Raw genomic sequence first — 21719 nt, forward strand, 5'->3', positions numbered from 1 at the left:
ACTCTTCATATGTTATGATATTTAATGGTGCAAGGAAAACGTGCTTAGCTTGTCTCATCCATATGGCCGTCCATGACAAAGTACAAAGTAGAGAATGAGTGGCTCTTACACTCGTCCTCTCTTACCTCTTTTGCACTCGTCCCTCATTCACTCGTCCATTGGGGGACGTACTGGTAGCAAATCTCGTCCGTTTTTAGTGATGGAAGATGAGGTTTATCTGATAGTGGCAAACTTTTCCAAAAGCCAAGAGTCACGTTGTTGCGAACCAAGCCTTCTGTTAACTGTTGAACACAAGTCCCAATGAGGTAACTTCCATGGCAGTTATGGAAGTTATCTCTGAATCCTCCAAACTCTACGACGATAGGAAAAATAACTGTCAGGCTAACACTATATAAAGGCCCTTTACGCAGAGGTAAGGGGGAGACATTTTATTTTCTAGAAAAACGGTGAAGTCTTTGAAGTGCTTTCTTTTCTATTCAACCCACTATTTACCATCGGAGGATTCAAGACGGCCACCACCGTTTCTCTATCTTCTTTGATTTTTCAGGACTCACCCTTCAAGATTATCAACTCCAGGACCTTTCAACCCACTGATTTCCAAGATTCATCAGTTGGCGCCGTCTGTGGGGAAGAAATTTGTTGCCCTTTGAACTTAATTTGTTGAGTTCTGTGATTTCTTTCTCCAACAAATGGTTGAAATGGTTCGGACAAAGTTATAAAAGTCAACAACAAATAAAAGTTAAAAAAAAAAAAAAAAAAAAAGGAAGAAGGGAAATGAACATTTAGTTAGGATGAAGATAAATATTACCTTGAAAAGGTCATGGACACCAGAGTGTTCAAAATCCTTGAGGGACATGTCATAACAGACATTTATATTCTTGTTAGAAACAGCGTTCTTGAAACGTTCCTAGGCCAGGTCTTCGTTTTCAATAATATTTGAAGGGACCTTTTGGGAAGGTTGAGACGAGGTTGACATAGTTTTGGACGGTGGGGTCTTAGACGGGGTGAACTCAACAGGAGTAGACGAGTCAACATCAAAGACTTTGGCTGGCTGGTGGGACGACGGAGTAGGCTTGACTACTTGGGACGAGCCATGCTTGATCTTCTTGCCACGTCTACTAGGGAGATTTTCCAAATCCAAGTTTTTGGATATGGTCTTCCTCTTATCTCTAGCTAAAGGACGAGCTTGACGATCAGGCTCAAGACGAGTCCCCTCAGCACTTACCTCCTTTCCCTTGTTACCTCTCATGGTTGCCATTCCTATAAAGAGAAAAGACGAAGAGAGTTTACTTTGACACGAAGGAAAATGAAAATAAAAGATATAAGGAATGTTGAAATTTGAAACTTAATTTTTCTTACAGTAATTTCGTGTGCAAGTGCTATGTCAAATGGATTAGGGCCTAACCCCTACTTGGCTAGTCGTCTGAGATTGACCAAGGAATGAAAATCCCTGTCTATGTGTAGACGAGCCCTGTGGACGTGGTCACGGTGCAGCTTGCTCAAGGCAGGTCGTTCAATGACTGTAATGAAATAAATTGAAGTTAAATGGTAATAATAATAAATAAATAAAAAAAAGAGAGACAAGAGGGGGAAAGCTAAGGGACTTACCCTCAGGACGAAGGTTCCCTAGGTCCTCAGTAAAACGACCAAAAGTATCCCGGCCAACGTCTACAGGATTTCCAGCCCAAAATATAGAGACGAAGTTCCATTTTCTGTCAGACGAGGCCAAGGATTTCACCAATCTACAATTTTTACCTCTGGCCATGAATTAATAAAAGCCAGGGGATTGATGAATCTTTGAGAGTTTGTAGCAGTAGAGGAACTCATCCACAGTAATAGGACGGTCCCTTCCAAACACTTCCCTCCACAAAATTTGCATAGAGATAATTAATCTCCATGCATTTGGGTTGAGTTGACATACTCCTAGACCTAATCTAACTAACAACTCTCTGGTAAAAGCATTTAAAGGAAACCTAAGACCTCCTAGAAGGTAGGCCTCATATACACCTATCCCAAAATGGAGATTACAACACCACTCTCCACTGACGGGCAATCTAGGATTAAACTCGTCTGGAATTTGATACCACTCCCTAAGGTTGTTTAATCTTTCCTCGTCCGTCTTGGAATGAATATCTACGGCACAACTATATACAGTTATCTTCGTCTTGTCCAAAGGACTAGACGGAAGGATGGAAGATGAGGTACCTACCTGGGACCCTAAAGTTTTTCTAAGTTGTTTCTGTACTACTTCTAAAGGAAGCCCAGGGACCCCTGAGACATATTCCTCGTCAGTGGTGTTTCCTCTACTACTACTACTGGTATCACTAGAGTTATCACTACTCTCGTCATAATACTCGTCTATAACTTTCTCTGTACTATTGCTAGACGAGGAGATAGTTATTTTTGACATTTTCTAGAAAGAAAATTTTAAAAACCTAAAAGACGAGAAGAGAGGGAATACCTAGCTTTAGGACGAACTGAGACTATAGACACGAGGGAACTCTTAGACGAGGCTCTAGACGATGAATGTCAAGGAAGGAAAATCTCAGAAGTGTAGAGGGCAGTAGAGGCATTCCACTATTTATAGATGGCTGACCTAAGCACATAAAACAACGCAACCAACCAAATGATGACACGTGGTCTTCGTCTCGAAAAAATGAATCGACGAAATGGGCCACCATTTAGGTTATAACATGTGGCATCTCTGATTGTTGAAAGAAGCTCGTCCGTCTAGAGAATTAAATTACAATATTTTCTTGGACGACCCATGGACGAGGGGGCAACTGATAGTGCAAGGAAAATGTGCTTAGATTTGTCTCGTCCATATGGCCGTCCATGACAAAGTACAAAGTAGAGAATGAGTGGTTCTTACACTCGTCCCTCTCTTACCGTCCTTTTGCACTCGTCCCTCATTCACTCGTCCATTGGGGGACGTATTAGCAGCAAATCTTGTCCGTCTTTAGTGATGGACGGACGAGGTTTATCTGATAGTGGCAAACTCTTCCAAAAGCCAAGAGTCACGTTGTTGCGAACCAAACCTTCTGTTAACTGTTGAACACAAGTCCCGATGAGGTAACTTCCATGGCAGTTATGGAAGTTATTTTTGAATCCTCCAAACTCTATGCAGAGGTAAGGGGGAGACATTTTATTTTCTAGAAAAAACGGCGAAGTCTTTGAAGTGTTTTCTTTTCTACTTCAACCCACTAACTTTACCATCGGAGGATTCAAGATCGGCCACCACCGGTCTTCTCTGATCTTCTTTGATTTTTCAGGACTCACCCTTCAAGATCATCAACGCCCGGGGACCTTTCAGCCCACTGATTTCCAAGGATTCATCAATATTTATGACCATGCCATGACATTTATGATTAGAAAATCTTATTGCATACTTGTTTGTTGCCACTTTATACACCATTTTAAAATCATGTTTCTAAAACATAATTTTAATTAAAGGTTATGGGTGCGTTTTAAAGGTTATTGATGTTAGGAAAGCTAATATTTAAAAGTCAACCTATCATTCACTTTTCAGGTCATGGACGCGTTTGGATACTACTTATTTTGCTGAAAACTAAAAACTGAAAACAATTAAAAAAAAATTCAGTTACTGTTCACACTAAAAAACACTGTTCATATGTTTTGATGCATTGTTCATGTCTCATGAATAGTATACCAGGCGCTAGTCCAAAAAAAAAAAAGAAAGGCTGAAATGCAAAATGTCCAAATGTAGACGTGATCCAAATGCTCACCAAGAGCGTTCAAATCATTCATTTAAAATTTTCTCATTATTGCACAATAAAGTTTTCTTTTTCTATTTTAATGAATTATTTATTCTTTTAAAAAACTAATTATTTTTTAAAACACTCACATCTAATTTTATATTTTGTACACTGTTTAATTCATTCATAGAAATTGTGGATGCCATCTCCCCAGGCATTGACTGACTGGTACATACACGATGAAATTAATTTTACCCTGAGCCCAACCCAAAAGAGAGAAATATCGTATTTATTAAAAACAAAAAAAGCCCAATTCAAGCTTGGGGTTCACGCAATACTTTCTAGTCCACTTTTGTACTGGGTCAAGGTAGGAAAAGCTGTACAACATCTGACCATCTCAGAAAGGAAAAATCTTGCAAAAAAGGAAGAGATCTGAACCAAATTGACCACGAAAGGAAAAATCTTGTAAAGGAAGATATCAAAGCGACTGAGATCTGACTCAGCTTTACACCTTTACAGCGTAATGCTGACTCGACTTAAAAATAAGTCCAGAAACGTAAGTTTATTTTCACATTTTGCTGGAGGCAAGTTTATGTAGAAGTTGTTGTACGCCACTCGTGTTGTCGTCTCAACAAGTTATGAAAAAAGTAGTTAAATAAGTTGTGTTTAGCAAAGATTGCTAAATTAGGACAGGTGACTACATGCGCGAGTGAAGGAATACTCATAGAGAAATCTTATCAGAAAGAAAAAGAAAAAAAAAGAAAAAAACAAAGAGAGAAGATTTTAAGTAATAGGTTGTTACAAGTGGGCAAAAATAATAATTTAACTTATAGATTCAATTGAGTACCAATAACAACTTACTATCTATGATTTGTTATAAAAATGTTGTAAAAATATTATAGACATAGCATTTCTCATAATCAAATCTACAAAATGTCCTAGACATCTATTTAGCAAAAAGTAAAATGTTAGCATGGAGGAACATGGATTTTATGATTTTGTCTTTGGATTCCAAAACATGATTAAAAAAAGGAAGAAAAAAAATTAACGGATATTCTAAGAGTATTAGTTTAAGTAATATTTTTTAGAAATTTTTTTATGAGAAAAAAAAAAACTGATTTTTTTGACAATTTTTTATATTTCTTATAAGTAATATCAAAACTTTCTTAAAATGATCCATTAACAAATGTCCTAAAGAAACTTGTTAATTAAACTCTTAAAAATAAAATATGGTAAATGTTGTCTTTAAGGTTTAATTTTTTGTTAATTTAGTCTCACTTTATAAAAATGTGTCGACCAAATCTATTAGCAAACACGTCATTTAAACATTATTTTTTAGTTGACAATTTTATTGAAAACATTCATGAGATATGTCATTTAATAAATAATGTTATCTCATATGAGTATTATTATTTAAAAAATTAAATAAAATTTTTAAACAGTTTCATCTGCTAATAAAATAAACGGACAATATTGACTTCTTTTGACAAAGTAAGGGACTAAATTGACAAAAATTAAACATTAATAACTAATTTCAGCAATTTAATTCACCAATTGGAGTGAAAGTCAATGGACGAGATTGATTTTGGAGAAAGTTTGGCTCCAAACTACTTTAGAACTATCTTCTTTCAATCTATTATGTGAAATTGAAGATATCATTCATGTGTAGTTTAGTTATATGAATTTTATTTTAATAAGTCATGTGACTTGTTTAATAATACATATAGATAGTCTTATAATTTTTCACGTGATGGGTTGAAAAAAATAATTTTAAATCTTTTATCTATTAAATTTTACTCTACAAACAAAATAAAAGACATAAAATAACTATTGCCAATAAATTTTGTTTAATAACAAGAAAATATCATCAATTCTAAAAAATTCACATGTTTCTAGAAGATCAAGAACTGAACAAAGAAATTTATTGTATTATAGAAATATCTAATTTTTAAGATGACAAAACAAAGCAGCCAAGCAGATTCTTAAGTGGAGCTAAATTGCATGGTAACATCCAAAATTTTGAAAAGCCAAACTTTTAACTTTGGGATAAAAATAAAACAAGTAAAATGTCATGCCAAACACACAAATAATTATAACTGATAATTTTTTTTTTTCTCTAAGCCGAGATAGGGGGTTGACCATATATGTATGATTATGTGGTCATTTTTAATATTTGGATCTTTTTGGGGGGTTTCTTTTATTGGAGGGCTTACTATCAATTTTGAGGGCTAGGTACAAAGTGTTTACATCAGCCATGGTCTCCTTGATCTCGTCATAGTTCTGTCTCTACACGTTAGTAACTTCTCGCATGTAATTAGAAAGTTGAAAATTTCAGCTCTGGCAATCGCAAACAACTAGTGGAGCACATGTCGTCAGCTTATAAGTTATAGTTAAGTTGAAAGACTTTACAAATTTATGGTTAAGTATGAATACCTTTGGAGCTATTAAGAAAGAGAAGATAAAACATAACTCTAATATTATGTTAGAAAACGTGAGATACACATACAGTTACCGTGTATAATAATAAATTGTATTGCAAAATATGAAGAAGAAAATATAAAAGACAGAGAAAGAAAAAAAGAGAAAGGGAGAGAACAATTATAATTAACATGGTTTGGCCTTAGGTCTACATTCATATCGAAAAGCTCTTGATGACTATATATTTACTATTGAGCTTTATGTATTACAATGAACTAGAAAATGTTATAATTGACTAAATCCTAGATTAATAGTAAGTATATGCTAATTTGTTAGACTAAGATTAAGTTTTGTTTTCTTGCACTCAAAGTAGGATCTGATTCAATGAATCTAGATCAAAGTTGTATGACATACATGGGCCTTGAACTCAAGGTAGAAACTTGAAAACAACTTGAGTTTCAAAAGAAAGTTATATCTTGAAGGAAATTGTGACTGAATTGGACATGATGTGAAGTAGAATAAAATTAAATGAAGTGTCGAAAACATGCTAGAATGAAGAATACAAATCCTCTATATTACTTTTTGTGTTCTATTTTATGTTCCAACAATCATAATCATACATGTGAAAGCTACATATAAGAGGTGTGTTTTGGAAAACTCTAAACCAATATGATAGGCACATGACCAGAAACGAAACATATAGAGGATGCTACCAATCAACATGTTCTATGATACTCAACCAAGATAGTTGAGAATACATGATTAGAAAGAAAGCTGAATACTAGATGTAGAAAAAAAGAAAAAAAAAGGGGGGGAATTCATGTGCCTATTAAATATTGTAAGTGAAATTTTTAGAAAATATCATATAGTATGTGTTTGTATCCACCGCTGCGTTTGAAAAAATGCGAGTTTTCTCTTCTTCTTCTTCTTTTTTTTTTTTTTTTTTTTTAGCCGCAGTTATTGACTTTAGAAACAAAATTATTCACTGTTTATGAACAATGCATACACTGTTTATGCACTGTGCATGTACTATTCACGTATTTAAAAATATTAAGAATGAGTCTCATGGCACTATTCACAATTTAAAAATTATTTTGCTACAGTGTTTTCAGTTTTCAGTTTTCAGTTTCAGCAAAAATAAGTTGTATCTAAAAGGACCCCTAGAATATGCATATGAGGTTGTTATGATGCTGTTCATAGTAAGGAAGAAATGAGAGAAGGATAACGATGTTGAGAGAGAAACTTGGCATGTTTATGATAGAGAATAGATCAGGTGAGCTTGCAAAGTAATTGTTAGCGGTGTTGAGAGTAGGAAGTTAGATTTATTTAGGGATTAAAAATACAAATTAATAGAAGCCACATAATTTAAGCTAGACTATGATACCATATTATTAGAAAAGATGTTTAACTATGATGTAATAAAGTACATGAGAATACAAAAAAAAAAGAAAAAAAAAAAGAAGAAAATAAAGAAGGTAAGGAGAGAAATAGAGGAGAGTGCCAAGAATTAATGTGGTTTTACTTTAGAGGTCTACATCCATGACAGAAAATCCTTGCTGGTTACATACCATCTCTATTATTAAACTTTGTATACTACAATAAACTTATATTAGGTTAATCTTAAACTAACAGTATAAACTTGTGTTACAATACTCGTAGTACAAATAGGATTATTCTTGCTTCACTTTCACTCTAAAGTTATATGATGAACAGGTAATAAAGTTACATAATGAATTTTGAATTTTGACTAAGAATGGACATTAATAACAATTTGATTCGATTTTGCTAGATTTTCTAGATCACTTTAACTATTCTAGTTCCTCACCTAATCTTAGTCTAAATGTTCATCATTTAGATACCTGACTTACTAATCCATCTTTTACAATTCGCAAGCAACCCCAATTACTCTTTCTCATTTTTCTTTTTAATTGATACGTAGTCTTCTCCTTTTTTTGTGTTTTCCCCACCTCTTTTCCCTCTTTCCTTTACGGCTACTTTTTCGTTGCTTTAGTTGCGTTTTTTCCATCAGGATTACCACTTTCTATACCTAATGGTTCGAATTATTATTATTATTATTTTTTTGGCCTATAGAATTTACTTGCTTTTATTTTGGTGGAGTTAGTTACACATACAGAATGCAAATTCAATTCCCAATGAACTAACGTATTGAAGGAAAAAGTTTGACTCCAATGTAGCAAAGAAGAGACTATTAATGTGTATATAGTTTTAGTTACATAACTTTTTAAATAAGTTACGTGACTTGTTTTAATAATACATATAAACAGGTTAAAGTGCAAATTATACCCCTAAATTTTAGGGATTTTGTTCTGTTTGCATCAGCACAATAGCTTCTTTGTCTATATTTTCTGTTAAGTGCTACATAAGCTTGCGATGCATGTTTAGTTTGTTTATGTGGCATAACGACATGATATTATTTTATTTGATGAACCAAACATGCATGACAAGCTTACGTGGCATTTAACAAAAAGGGATAATTACACTTTACTCACCTGTGGTTTGCCTCTAATTTGACTTACCTACCCGTGGTTTCAATTTTGACACTTTACCCACCCGAAGTTCAATCCGTTACTGCCTCGTAACCCACCTCCCTGTCTGTCGTTACTCTAACACGTTTTCTTTCAAAATCAAAACACAAAACAAATAAAAAAAGTTAGGGTTTTTAATTGCTTAAGAACATTTTTATGTGATTTTGGTTGTGGGTTCATCTCCTGGGTTTTGATCGTGCAAGCAAACCGAGGAAGAAGGAGACACAATGTTCATCTGGCATTTAACACTGACCAAACTAATTTATTTTTAAACTTATAAACGCATGGACTAAAAAGTTCTGGTGAGACAAATTTATCTTCAAAGGCTCACACCCATTGACCCACATAACCCAATCTGAAAAATCCCCAAATCTAAAAAGCTTGAAACCCCAACGCCACTCCATAGCATTAATCGGCGACCCCAGCCCGACAAAGAAGTGTTCAACGGAAGCCTTCTTCCATCGTTGAAGCTAACTGTTACTGAACTCACTGACCCACATAACCCAGTCTGAAAAATCCCCAAATCTGAAAAGTTTGAAACCCCAACGCCACTCCCACAACCTTAATTGGCGACCCTAACCCGACAAAGAAGTGTTCAACGGAGGCCTTCTTCCGTAGTTGAAGCTAACTGTTATTGAAGCAACAGAAAGACTTTGAACCTTCTTGTTATACGCAAACAAAGACAAATTTTTTGCTTAATTGAAAGTTTCTGAAGAAGAAACCTCTCCTGCATTGTTGAAAGTTCACTAGTGATTTTAAATATTGACTTGCTTGGTTTGGTGTGGAGTAAATGAGAAATCTTTGAGGGATTCTTGGCTTCTTTGAGTTGGCTGAAAGTTGCTCTTGGAGGTTTGTTAGAAAATTTTGTTTTGTTAGTCTTTTGTTTTTGTTCATTTGATTTTTGATTTTTTTTTTTTTTTTTTACCTTGAAATTTACTCCAATTGTTGTTTTGTTTTGAAGATGAGCCCATGATATGCTAAAATTTTGATATGGGTGCATGGGTTTATTATTTTTCTTTTTTCAAGTTTAGTGAAGTTCATAGTTCATACTGAATCAATATTTGATTCAGCTGAACAAATGAACTGATGAACACTGTGTCTCCTTCTTCCTCTTCACTAGGATTTAAACCAAAAGATAATATTAAGGCAAACGTGTTTGATCTGTTTTGTGTTTTGATTTTGAAAGAAAACGTGTTAGAGTAATGGCGGACAAGGAGGTGGGTTACGGAGTAGTAACGGATTGAACCTCGAGTGGATAAAGTGTCAAAATTGAAACCACGGGTATGCAAGTCAAATTAGAGGCAAACCATAGGTGAGTAAAATGTAATTATCCCTAACAAAAAATATGAACAAATGATTTATTGAAGCTTACGGAATAAAATTACAAGAGGTAAAATCTAAAATTTGAAATTTTTGGGATATAGTTTGCACTTTTAACTGATAATTTGTCATGACTGTTCCATATTGCAACAGTTTGAAGTTGATAATTTCTTGTTCCTATCGAAATAGCATCATGGGGAAACAGAATTTCAGACACCATATATGTTTACGACCTTGTCCACACGGATGAAAGATGTTTCCGTGTAAGTAATACGTAATGTTGGTGCATGCATGCCAAGTCCCAAAAAATTTCCAACTCATATGAGTCATCAGACCAAAATTATAATACCAATTACCCAGTCCTGCACGCGTTGGACAGTTAGGCACACTAATTAAACGAAACAATCAACATTTGTTTTGAGCCCATTCATGCCGAAACGCTAGGGGTGCGCGTCAAGTACGCGTTTTGGGCAAAGGCTTATGTTTATGCTTATTAGGACAAAACATAAAAACAAGAAAAATAGGAGCCTGTTTAGCGAAAAAGAAAAGAAAAGAAAAGAAAAGTAGGAGCTTGCATCATCTATCTCACGTGTTAAGGTTGGCCAAGTCGGTCAGTCCACCGACTCGCTGACCAGCCTTTTTTATTTTTTTGGTTTCAAACTTTTTGAATTTTGATCAATTATATTCCAGAACCGCACGCTGTGTTCCATTTTACCGTTTCAAGTTCAAACGGTTGAATATTCAAAACCCATCAACCTCACCTCCCTTTCTCTCTTCTCATACCCACTTTTTTGTTCTGTTCAATTTTTTTATTAAATTATTATTCCTAAGTTTTGAAACTTGGACCGCTTGCTTATGCTATAACCTTATATGACTTGTACACGTCTATATATATATATATATCCAAACCAGCCAACTATCCTTCAATTCATGAAAACACACATCATTTTGAGCCAAAACTCATATTAAGAATATACCTTCTTTGATTCTCAAAAAAAAAAAAAAAGAATATACCTTCTTTGTTCAATTTCGATTCTTCCAATTCCAAACTCGAACTAGTACCAATGATTTCTACGTGGAGAAAAAGAAGAGCCGGGCGCCGTGCCGCTAAGGAGCAACAACGAGGCGAGAATGGAGACATGGAGCTTATTACCATACCAAACCATTTTCGATGCCCCATTTCTCTAGACTTTATGAAAGACCCGGTCACGTTGTCGACGGGGATTACGTATGATCGTGATAGCATCGAGAAGTGGATAGAGGCCGGGAACCATACCTGTCCCGTTACAAACCAAGTGTTCAGGAGTCTCGAGCCTATTCCAAATCATACCATAAGGAAGATGATACAAGATTGGTGCGTTGAAAATCAATCCTACGGCATTGAGAGAATTCCCACACCTCGGATTCCGGTTAGCTCAATTGAGGTTTCAGAAATTCTTTCGAAGATTACTATGGCAAGTAAACGTGAAGATCAAGTTTGGTGCCAAGAATTGGTGGCGAAGATCAAGCCTTGGTGAAGGAAAGTGAGCGTGACAAACGGTGCATTGTGAGCAGTAAGGCAGGCAGTGTTATCTCAGCTGCGTTTGAAACATTTTCAATAGCGCCGTCTTTCGATAAAAATGTTGCGGTATTGGAGGAAATCTTATCGGCTTTAACATTGCTTTCACCAATTGATGAAGAGGCCAAGTGTTATCTTGGATCAGCTGCTTCTTTGCATTGCATGGTATGGTTTTTGAAAGGTGGAGATTTGTCAGCAAGAAGAAGTGCGGCTTTGGCCTTAACGAGGCTGTTTCATCGAATGAGCGCGTAAGAGATGCGCTAGCAGAGATAGAAGGAGCTTTAGAAGCATTGGTGAAGCTAATTAAAGAGCCCATTTGCCCTACTGCCACAAAAGCTTCATTGATGGTCGTATATCATATGGTTAATTCCTCATTTCCAAATGAGACCATTATAGAAAGATTTGTTGACATGGGCTTGGTCTCTTTGCTCTTAGAAATACTCGTAGATACCGAAAACGCAATATGCGAGGNTATGGTTTTTGAAAGGTGGAGATTTGTCAGCAAGAAGAAGTGCGGCTTTGGCCTTAAACGAGGCTGTTTCATCGAATGAGCGCGTAAGAGATGCGCTAGCAGAGATAGAAGGAGCTTTAGAAGCATTGGTGAAGCTATTAAAGAGCCCATTTGCCCTACTGCCACAAAAGCTTCATTGATGGTCGTATATCATATGGTTAATTCCTCATTTCCAAATGAGACCATTATAGAAAGATTTGTTGACATGGGCTTGGTCTCTTTGCTCTTAGAAATACTTGTAGATACCGAAAAACACATATGCGAGGAGGCATTGGTGTTCTTGATGGGCTATGCAGTAGTGACAAAGGGAGAGAGAAGGCCTTCAACAATGCTTTGAGCATGCCGGTTTAGTAAAGAAGGTATTACGGGTATCGGATTTGGCAACCGAGTTCTCGGTCTCCATCATTTGGAAGCTCTGCAAGAATGAAAAGAAGGAAGAAGGAGGAGGTGTTCTTATTGAAGCACTTCAAGTAGGTGCGTTTCAGAAGCTCTTGCTGCTCATACAGGTTGGCTGTGCGGAGAAAACAAAGGAGAAAGCTACGGAGTTGTTGAAATGGTTGAATCTTCATAGGGATAGGTTGGAGTGTATTGATTCAATGGATTTTAAGGAACTGAAAAGGCCCTTTTGATTCATGCGGCAACCAAATTTGTCTTGTTTGTGGACGTTCTACTCATTTTTTCAGAGTTCAATGTACAAAATATATCATTCATACTGAAATACATAATATATACTGCCAAAAATTTAAAGGTCCATATTGAATTTTCGAATTTGTCTTGCTTGTGGAGGTGTTCCGTTTCGTTTGTTTTTGCTTCCTGAAATGTTAGCGATAAAATGGCTTTGACAAGTGTTGGTCTTAAGAGTTGTTACAATCAATACTTATGATAATCATTAATCATATACGGCCGGATAACTTGAAGCTTTCTTCTTCTTCGCCTTCTTCCATTTTTAATGAAAGAATTTTTTTTTTAAAAAAAAGAGATTTGTGGGTCCCGTAAACAGTGCACAAGACCCATTAGAAAAGCCACCATAGTGGCATAGCCACAAAAACGCCCTTAAAAAAAAAAAAAGCGCAGACACAAACGCTAATAATCAGTATCCAAATGGGTACTTATAGTATTTGTTCCATAATGATTATTTTTTATTATCAAGTTATGTCAAGACACCGATTAAGTTTTAAGGTAAGCAGAATCGAATTTCAAATCTCGTATTCGATAGTAAGTAATTACTAGTTAAGTTAATGGTTTGAGTATATGTTTCGTGAGCCAACTAGCCAAAACAAAGAAAAAGATGTGATAAGAATTTTTTTTTTTTAATTTATTTTATTGGACTAGAATTCTTGTTGTTAATCCGTTTCAGTCTTTACGTGTCATCTAGATCCTGGCTAGGAGCATGTATTGACAATGTTATGGCAATAAATTAACAATATACTATATATATATATATGACCATGGAAATCATATTATTCTACATGAAGCTTTTCCTGGCAATAAAATTAGGCCTGTGATCATGTTACAATGTAGCTAGATACTTTCTTTTTCACTTTATAACCAAACTCTTGCTGTGGGGTATCATATTTCTCTCTCCGTGTGAAGGACAAACATACAATTCACGAAAAAAAATAAAATAAAATAAAAGGGAAAAGAGAGAGAGAGAGAGAGAGAGAGAGAGAGAAGATAAGGCCTTAAAGTGTCGTTATCAAATTGAATTAGTTCACTTGGGTTTTTTTTTTTTTTTGGATAGGAAGTTCACTTGGGTTTGAATGAGTATATTGTCACTGACACAATTCAGAGCACAAGGCCTCTTACATAAGTCCACAAGGGCGGAATACAAAAAAAAAAAAAAAAAAAAAAAAAAAAAAAAAAAAAAAAAAAAAAAAATTTCAAGAGCTGGATGTCGCCAAAGCATTGGCACCGATGTAAAGAGTATATAATTTTTTTTTTCTTTTTTCGATTTTGAAGCAACACTGTTACACTTGATAATGAGCGAAATCAGTAGTGAACACAAATCCCACTAAGGTTTGGAAGATATGCAAGAAAGAACACAAGAGAGCTTGAAATTGATATTTCTTCCCCTTACCATCAGGGATACATTCTCAAAAAGATCATTTCATTTGCAATTGGATATTTCTTCTCCTCCCTACAAAGAAAAACTGACAAAGAAACTCAATCTCCTCATGGTTGGAAATCCCCCCCGGGATTTCTTCAAGCTTAATACTAATAGATTTGTCCAAGGTAACCTAGGCAGCAGGGACAAAGCCAAAACTTTGAGTTAAGGGGAGCGGCTTTACTGTTGGCTGTGTGCAGCGGTTTCAACCTTTAACTCTGCTATTACTTAGCTACAGAGATTTTTTATTTATTTAATTTTTATTTCAGTAAAAACAAAATTATTTTTGTTTAGAATTTTTTAAATGACAGGGTTGTTTATTTTAAATAAAATTAGTTAATTGAGCTTAATTTTTTTTTAAGTTTTACTATTGGTAATTTTTGTTGTTTAGCTATTTTTTTGGGGCTTGTTTACTTTGTTTTAGATTTTAGAACTATAAATTTTTTTTATAGTCACTAAAATGAGAAAAATCCTAGTGCTACAAACTTTTTTTATAAATTATTAATGTAATAAGCGGTTACTAGTAAGTAAGAAAATGATGTAAATGGTAAGTCTATATGTGAACCAATACAAATTTGCTACAAAAACAGTTTGTAAAAATGTTGTAAAAAAATTTGTGAGTATAATATTATTCTTAAAAAAATTAATAATATTATTTAAAAAATATATAATTTTACAAAATAAAGTTGCTAAAATTAGTGTACACGTGTGTGTATATATATATATATATAGTCCAAAGCTAGCTACGTCCCTGTTAGGCAGGGCTAGTGCCGGAGGCCTCATCAAGCTCTTCATTGAAACTGTTGCACAATTAGTTGTTAGCTTTATTAGTACTCATATTATCTTGATTGTTACCATCCACTGTTGTAGTGCCATCATTAATTTGTGACTGCAAGTCTCTCCAATTTTTGAGGAAGTTCACATCAACGACATACACCGCGAGGAAACTATTGTGCAAATCTTTTGACCAACGAAGGAGACCCTACTAGAAATTATTTTGTGTTGTATAACGATTCTCCTCCTTTATATTTTAAATCAATTCTTTTAGTACTCTTAAGGGTGTTTTATATCATAGACTTATCCACTGTTGTAGTGCCATCATTAATTTGTGACTGCAAGTCTCTCCAATTTTTGAGGAAGTTCACATCAACGACATACACCGCGAGGAAACTATTGTGCAAATCTTTTGACCAACGAAGGAGACCCTACTAGAAATTATTTTGTGTTGTATAACGATTCTCCTCCTTTATATTTTAAATCAATTCTTTTAGTACTCTTAAGGGTGTTTTATATCATAGACTTTATACTTCTTAATTTGTTTTAAGATAATTTATTTATATTTAATCAATGTAAAATTTACATTAATATTACAATATAAACTAATAATTTTTCTTTACTTTATTGTAACTTTCATTTTACATAACCCAAAAAAAATCTCAGATTCTAAATTATACCCCAAAAATTTAAAGGTAGGTACCATTGTCATACGGCAGGTTTTCTTGAAATTGGAAAGATGACTAAGAACCATGGTAGGTGAGTCAACCCCCAACTTGGGTCTCTACGTCAAGGGTGAAAAAGGGCCACCACGTGGGCTTGGCGCAAAGTGAGGTGACTTTTTTGAGGACTTTGTTTCACTCATAGTCTTTTTTTTTTTTTTTTTTTGGGGGACACTCATAGTCCTTGAACATTAAAGTAATTTGAAATTCGTTTGGATAGATTTTATTTTTTCTGAAATTAAAAATTAAAAATTAAAAATGGTATAGTAAAATAATTTTTAAATATGTGAATAATGCCGTGAGACTCATCTTTAATGAAAAAATGGCTAAAAAGTGAGATTTGTAGGTTCGTGAACAATATACGAGAACCATTGATGGGCTGAAAAGTCAACAATATACCGCTACTGTTCATAAACAGTATATAAACAATAGTTGTGTCTCCTAAAATGAGTGCTGCAGCAAATAAAATAAAATAAGAAATAAGCAAACGCAACCGTAGAAAATGTGGATTCAAACCCACAATTAAGGTGGATAAAAATAAGTTCTACTAAAAAAAAATGAAAAAAAAAGACCAAACCGAATCTCTGTCTTGTGTAATCTATCACAGTAACATTTATTTCAACTAAAAAATAGAAGGATCTATCTATTTCAACTTTCAGTTAACATTTTTTTTTAAAATAAAAGAAAGAGAAAAAAAAATAACAAACTATAGAGGGCGTGCAAACTTTTTTATTGAATGTAATAAGTACGAATAATGATTATTGAAATATTAATCTTAAAAAAGAAGAAAGATTGTATATTAAAACAAAACAAAAACATGTCACAACAGATAGGATGGAGGGCCGATTCAAAAGTCTTACGAAAGTTAAAAGTATTAGAGAAAGATGTCAATGAATTATTAGAAAATGAAGAAATTATGTGGATGGGCTCGATCAAGAGCATTATGGTTCTAGAGGAAGGTATCAAGGTAGAAGTAGGAACACTTTGATTCTTAACCGAAAAAGATATATTTTTTTAATTCCTAACCCGTTTTACTGGTAAATTAAAAGTTAGGATTCAAGACTGAACGGGCAAAATTTGAAAACTCTGCCACCATGTTTATAATAAATAAATCCCAAACCTTGCCTCACTCTTCCAAGTGCTATGCCTCAATAATGCATCAAATTAGAATAGGCTTGCTTGACAAATTTGACATTGTGCTTGTAAATTTCTGAAAATTTCTTACTGGAAATGGACCATCACGATCCATTATTCTTCTTTTTTATTTTTTATTTTAGAGTTTCAACTTTGGGCGTCTGTTTATGATGATACTTTTTTTATTATCAGAGCGACACATCAATCAGTTTTTGGTGTAAGTGATGATTAAATCTAAATCTCTTATTCAACTATTAAAATTTTTATCAATTTAGTTAACTGGAACTCATATTTTTCGAATCAACGCATATTGGCATATCAAATATCAAGTAAATATCAAAATAATTTATTTGCTTCCATATGGTGACCATGTACAATTAAATTTTAAGAGATTTGTAGTTTAACTTATTGATACATTTTGATGTTTTTAATAAAAACATCTAAGTTTAAATCATCTTTCTCCTGTAAATATCAAATTATAAATAAAAAATTAAAAAAATTAAAAAAAAAAAAGAAGAAGAAGAAAAAAACACCGACAATTAAATAAGAATGATCATTGTTGAACAACACATGGGCGGTGGGCCGATGATTCTATGAGTTTTTTGTACTAAAATACCAAAATATAAATGCAATTTAAGATTGGAACCAGTAGGCTCCCATGTGATTTGTTATCCAGTATGGATGCCATTCAAACACGAGGCCAAAGTTGATGGGTAAAAGTTTCAAATATTCTGGTCCCTCAATATTTGTTCCATGATTTGTCTTTTTTTTTTTTTTTTTTTTTTTTTTTTTTTTTTTTTTTTTAATGAATGTTCTATGATCTCTTAAAACAAAAGAAATGAAACACAAATTTGACCAAGTTTTATATTCTAGCTAGTTCCGCACGACTTGTCTGCACTCTGCATGTACGTTTTAACCAATTTAATATGCTTCAACTTTGACCAACTATTCTTCTCAATAAAAAAAAATAAAAAAAATAAAAAAAAATAAAATAAAATAAAAGATTGACCATCTATTTTGCTAGAACAAAGAACATGTAAACGTATGGCATTGAATTCTATCGTACGACATTTCTGGTTCCGTGTAAATTCAGTCACTACTCACAACTCCTCCATAGACCACAAATTTTTATTTAGATGTGCGATAGTCATAGACCACAATATTTTGATCGATTCAAGTGAAATATAATACAACAATTAAAATTTAAACATATGCGGCGATAAATGTTTGGATGCAGTATCTTGTAACCACTGAGGGTGTGGTCTAGTGGTCTTGAGTGATACACAAGATGCGTTGAGTGTGTGGTCCAAGGTTTGAATTCGAATATGGACACACTTAGATTGCTTTCCTTAACAACTCAAGGTTCACTAGTGTCCCGCATGAGGCTGGGAATTTATGGCTCATTGTAGTTACCTTACACTCTAGCAGAACTCCAAACCTAACGAGTAAGGTGCTACTATAGTAACGCCTAGGTAAAATTGCTAGGTTGGTCGCCCTCTACCCTTTTTGGTTCATCAAAAAATATGCAGTATATTATAGTAATTTTTTTTTGAGAAAGGTATATTATAGTAATTAAGTAGCCACAACTACTACCAAAATTTTCGTTGAGGAAGTGACAGAATGCTTTGTGACTGCAAATTAATGCCTACTCCATGGTATTCAGAGGGGAATTCTGAGTCAGTAGATAGTCCTGACAATTAAGGTCCTAATATTCCATTTACAACTCTTTTTACTTTTAAATATAAACGCCCTTTTCTGTCCACAAAATATTGCATAATGTTAAAACTATTACAAATTTTATAATAAAAAAAATTACAAATTAATGCGGTAATTAATGTGATTAATTAGGGGTACTTAAACAAAATAATAAATGAGTATTTAAATTATTTATTATGGTTGGTGACACATCAATTTGTAAGACCAATATATAATAGAATTGGTAGCAATTCTACCATCACTCAATTTTTATTTTTAATTTGATACATCGATAATTGGAGATAAAAGAATTTAACCTCTAGATGTTTCCATTGGGGAAAAAAAAAAGTACCAATTGAGTTACAATACTTAATGCATCACATTCTTATGGGAGAAAAAAAATATACAACTCACATTTAAAATAATAATGATAATCTTCTCAAAATAATAATAATAATAACAACAATAATAACAAATCTCTTATTCACCCACATTTGAGGGCCTTTCTCTAGTATGGACTCTAAGGATCCGTTTGAATACAACTTATTTTTACTAAAATTAAAAACTGAAAATTGAAAATACTATAGCAAAATAAGTTTTAAATGTGTGAATAGTACCATAGGTCCCATTTTTTTTTTTTTTTTCTGAATAAAGTAGTTGTGGGTCTCATGAATAGTGCGTGAACAGTGATAAATAGTATATAAACAATAAAATTTGTCTACAAAAGCTGAAAAGCGTGAAAAAAAAAAAAAAAGCATAAACGCCAGACACAATAATAATTCCTATCCAAACCCACACTAAGCCCAAGTGGCCTAGGCCTAAGGCTGGCCTTGTTATTTTACCATAGGTGTATATACCTTCTTTTTCTTTTCTTTTTTTCTTTTTTTTGGAGGAAGTATAGGTGAGTATTGTTAATGAAATGCTGATATGGCAAAATCTAGACCCTTAAATTATAAAAGAATTGTTAGGATTTAAAAAAATCTATTAGAAAAGTATTTTAAGAAATCTAGAAGATCTGAATCCGGTGAATATACATTAAAAACGGCAACTTCCTAAAGAATCCTTGACCAATGTCTACCATGTAATTACACCCATTATCAGCGCACTCGGCCAACAAGTACTTTTATTAAATTTCCTGCGTCTCTGCTCCTGCTGTTGAATAAATATTTATTGACTGATCAAACCATAATTTCTTAGAAACTTTTCTCCAGCAACATTTTAAGTCTTTATTGACTTGCTTACTTTGAATCCCGATCGAATCAAATGCAGAGAGATTAAAATCTGATAATATAATAGTGTACTACAATCCATCTTCAAAAGCAGTCTAGGCAAGTATTTTCTCTAGAACTCACAATTATGTGTGAAAAATTTGAGCTGGCAATTGGAAAGTGAGTTTTTTTGAGTCAATTCATTTTTGTTGACTTGATAGCGTGCAATCTATGCAATGAGTTCATCAAGGTTGTGACTCAATCAAATTCCAACCCATACAATGAGTCAATGAGTATGTTTAATCTTCCAACTATTCTTTCTAGAGAGTTGGGGTTAATGATGATCCGGTTTTGATGGGGGAGAAAAAAAAAGTTGGGTGAGACGGGAAAAGCTTTGCAAAAATAAGGAAGAATAAGATTTGGGATTTAAAAGTTTTTAATATGGCTTTGCTTGCAAAACACGGGTTGTGGCTTATTCATGAGAAAGACTCTTTGGCCCAAGCTGTTCTTAAAGCCGAATATATTTGACCCACAATGTTCTTTTATGGAGGCAAAATGTAAGCCGAATGCATCACACACTTGGACCCTTGGTGAAGCATTTTGGGGGCTAGGAATGTGTTAGAGAAAGGGAGTCATTAACGGGGTAGGTAGGAGGAGAGTATAAAAGTATAGGGTGATGAATGGCTCACTACACCATGGTCCATGTACATACTATAAGTAATGACGCATTGACCCATAGGCAATTGGGGATGCAAGACATGCGAGTTAGCTTTCTTAATGACAGTGAAAACAGAAGGTGGATTAAGGAAAGGTTGGACAGCTTGTGGTATGAGGATCGAGATGCAATTTTTTTGGGTTATTTAGATCCCAATTATTGAATTACAAGTGAATTAACCAAATTATTTTACTTACTCCAATTATGGCAACTTCCAATTCAAGGGTAAATAGTTATTAAAGCATAAAAGGCATATAAATTAATTTGTCACCACTTGCAAAAAATCAATCACAGTCACAGAGAAGATAATGATATATATGGTGACGAAGTGGAAAACTTAAAAAAATAAAAATATAAAAACTATTTAAGGAAAAAAGAACTCAAGAGGAAAACCTTCCCCAATAAGGCAATATGCTATAATAAGAGAATTTTTATAGACTAAGAAATTAAGGGAAATTTTTAGACCTCAGTTAATTTTAATCAATTACCCAAATTGATTAATTTGTTAAATTATGCAAAGTCTGATTTTCAAGTGATGGGTACAACCATATTGCAAAATCTAAAGTGCAGAGAAAATAAAATTGAATATAATATATGGTTATGATAGGAAAACCCAAACTAGAAAAATTTAATGGGTGGTTTGTAATTAACCACCAATGGAAGAATTCACCATTTAGAATAAAAGTTTTACAATACAAGAATATAACTTAATCCTAGTTGGAAGTTCGACTATTCTACTTCGTAAATCTCTTCGGTGCATGGATACCTAATCTATGCCTAACATTACGACAACACTTGATAGATGTTGGTTGATTTTGTAGTAGTTTCTCTTGGAACAACTTCCTGGCCTTCAATATGGTGCTAGAGACTTATCTTGGTACAAACTCTTGGCACACAAATCTTGCAATAAGTTCTTTTCACATAGTGCTCCTTCTATGCATATGATGGCCTAATGTTGATACATCCTCGAACCCTAGTGCATGGATCCTTGGGCCTCTTAGTCATCAAGGGTTATAAAATGATATTTCAGTTTTCTCAAAGATCAATTAGTCGAGTGGAGTCGAGCCAAGATTCAAGTTTTAATGAAGCTCAATCGGTTGAGATGCAGTCGAGCTTGCAGTTAAGGCAACATAACCTCTTCATTCCAAGAAATATTGTGAGCTGATTCTTCTTGTCTTCAATGTAGATCTTAACCACAATCTAGATAGTAAAAATTACAACACAATTAAATGAAAAATAGTTTTGAATACAAATTTGCCAACACATAATACATTTGATCCTAACAAGAAAAACCATTT

The 21719-nt window shown here is 33.8% G+C and overlaps 1 protein-coding gene across 1 annotated transcript; it reads left to right on the top strand.

Moving 5' to 3' along the window:
- The first annotated feature begins 10903 nt into the window (after positions 1-10903).
- Positions 10904-12822, top strand: LOC111987551 (U-box domain-containing protein 21). Its single transcript, XM_065779314.1, is given in 5 exon segments — positions 10904-11506; positions 11509-11772; positions 11775-12032; positions 12338-12412; positions 12415-12822. Coding segments are annotated over 5 exon segments (1323 nt in total). The 5' UTR covers positions 10904-11064; the 3' UTR covers positions 12699-12822.
- Positions 12823-21719: the final 8897 nt, after the last annotated feature.

This window comes from Quercus suber, unplaced genomic scaffold, assembly GCF_002906115.3.
Source record: "Quercus suber isolate HL8 unplaced genomic scaffold, Cork oak 2.0 scaffold_204, whole genome shotgun sequence".
In the NCBI taxonomy this organism is placed as follows: Eukaryota; Viridiplantae; Streptophyta; class Magnoliopsida; order Fagales; family Fagaceae; genus Quercus; species Quercus suber.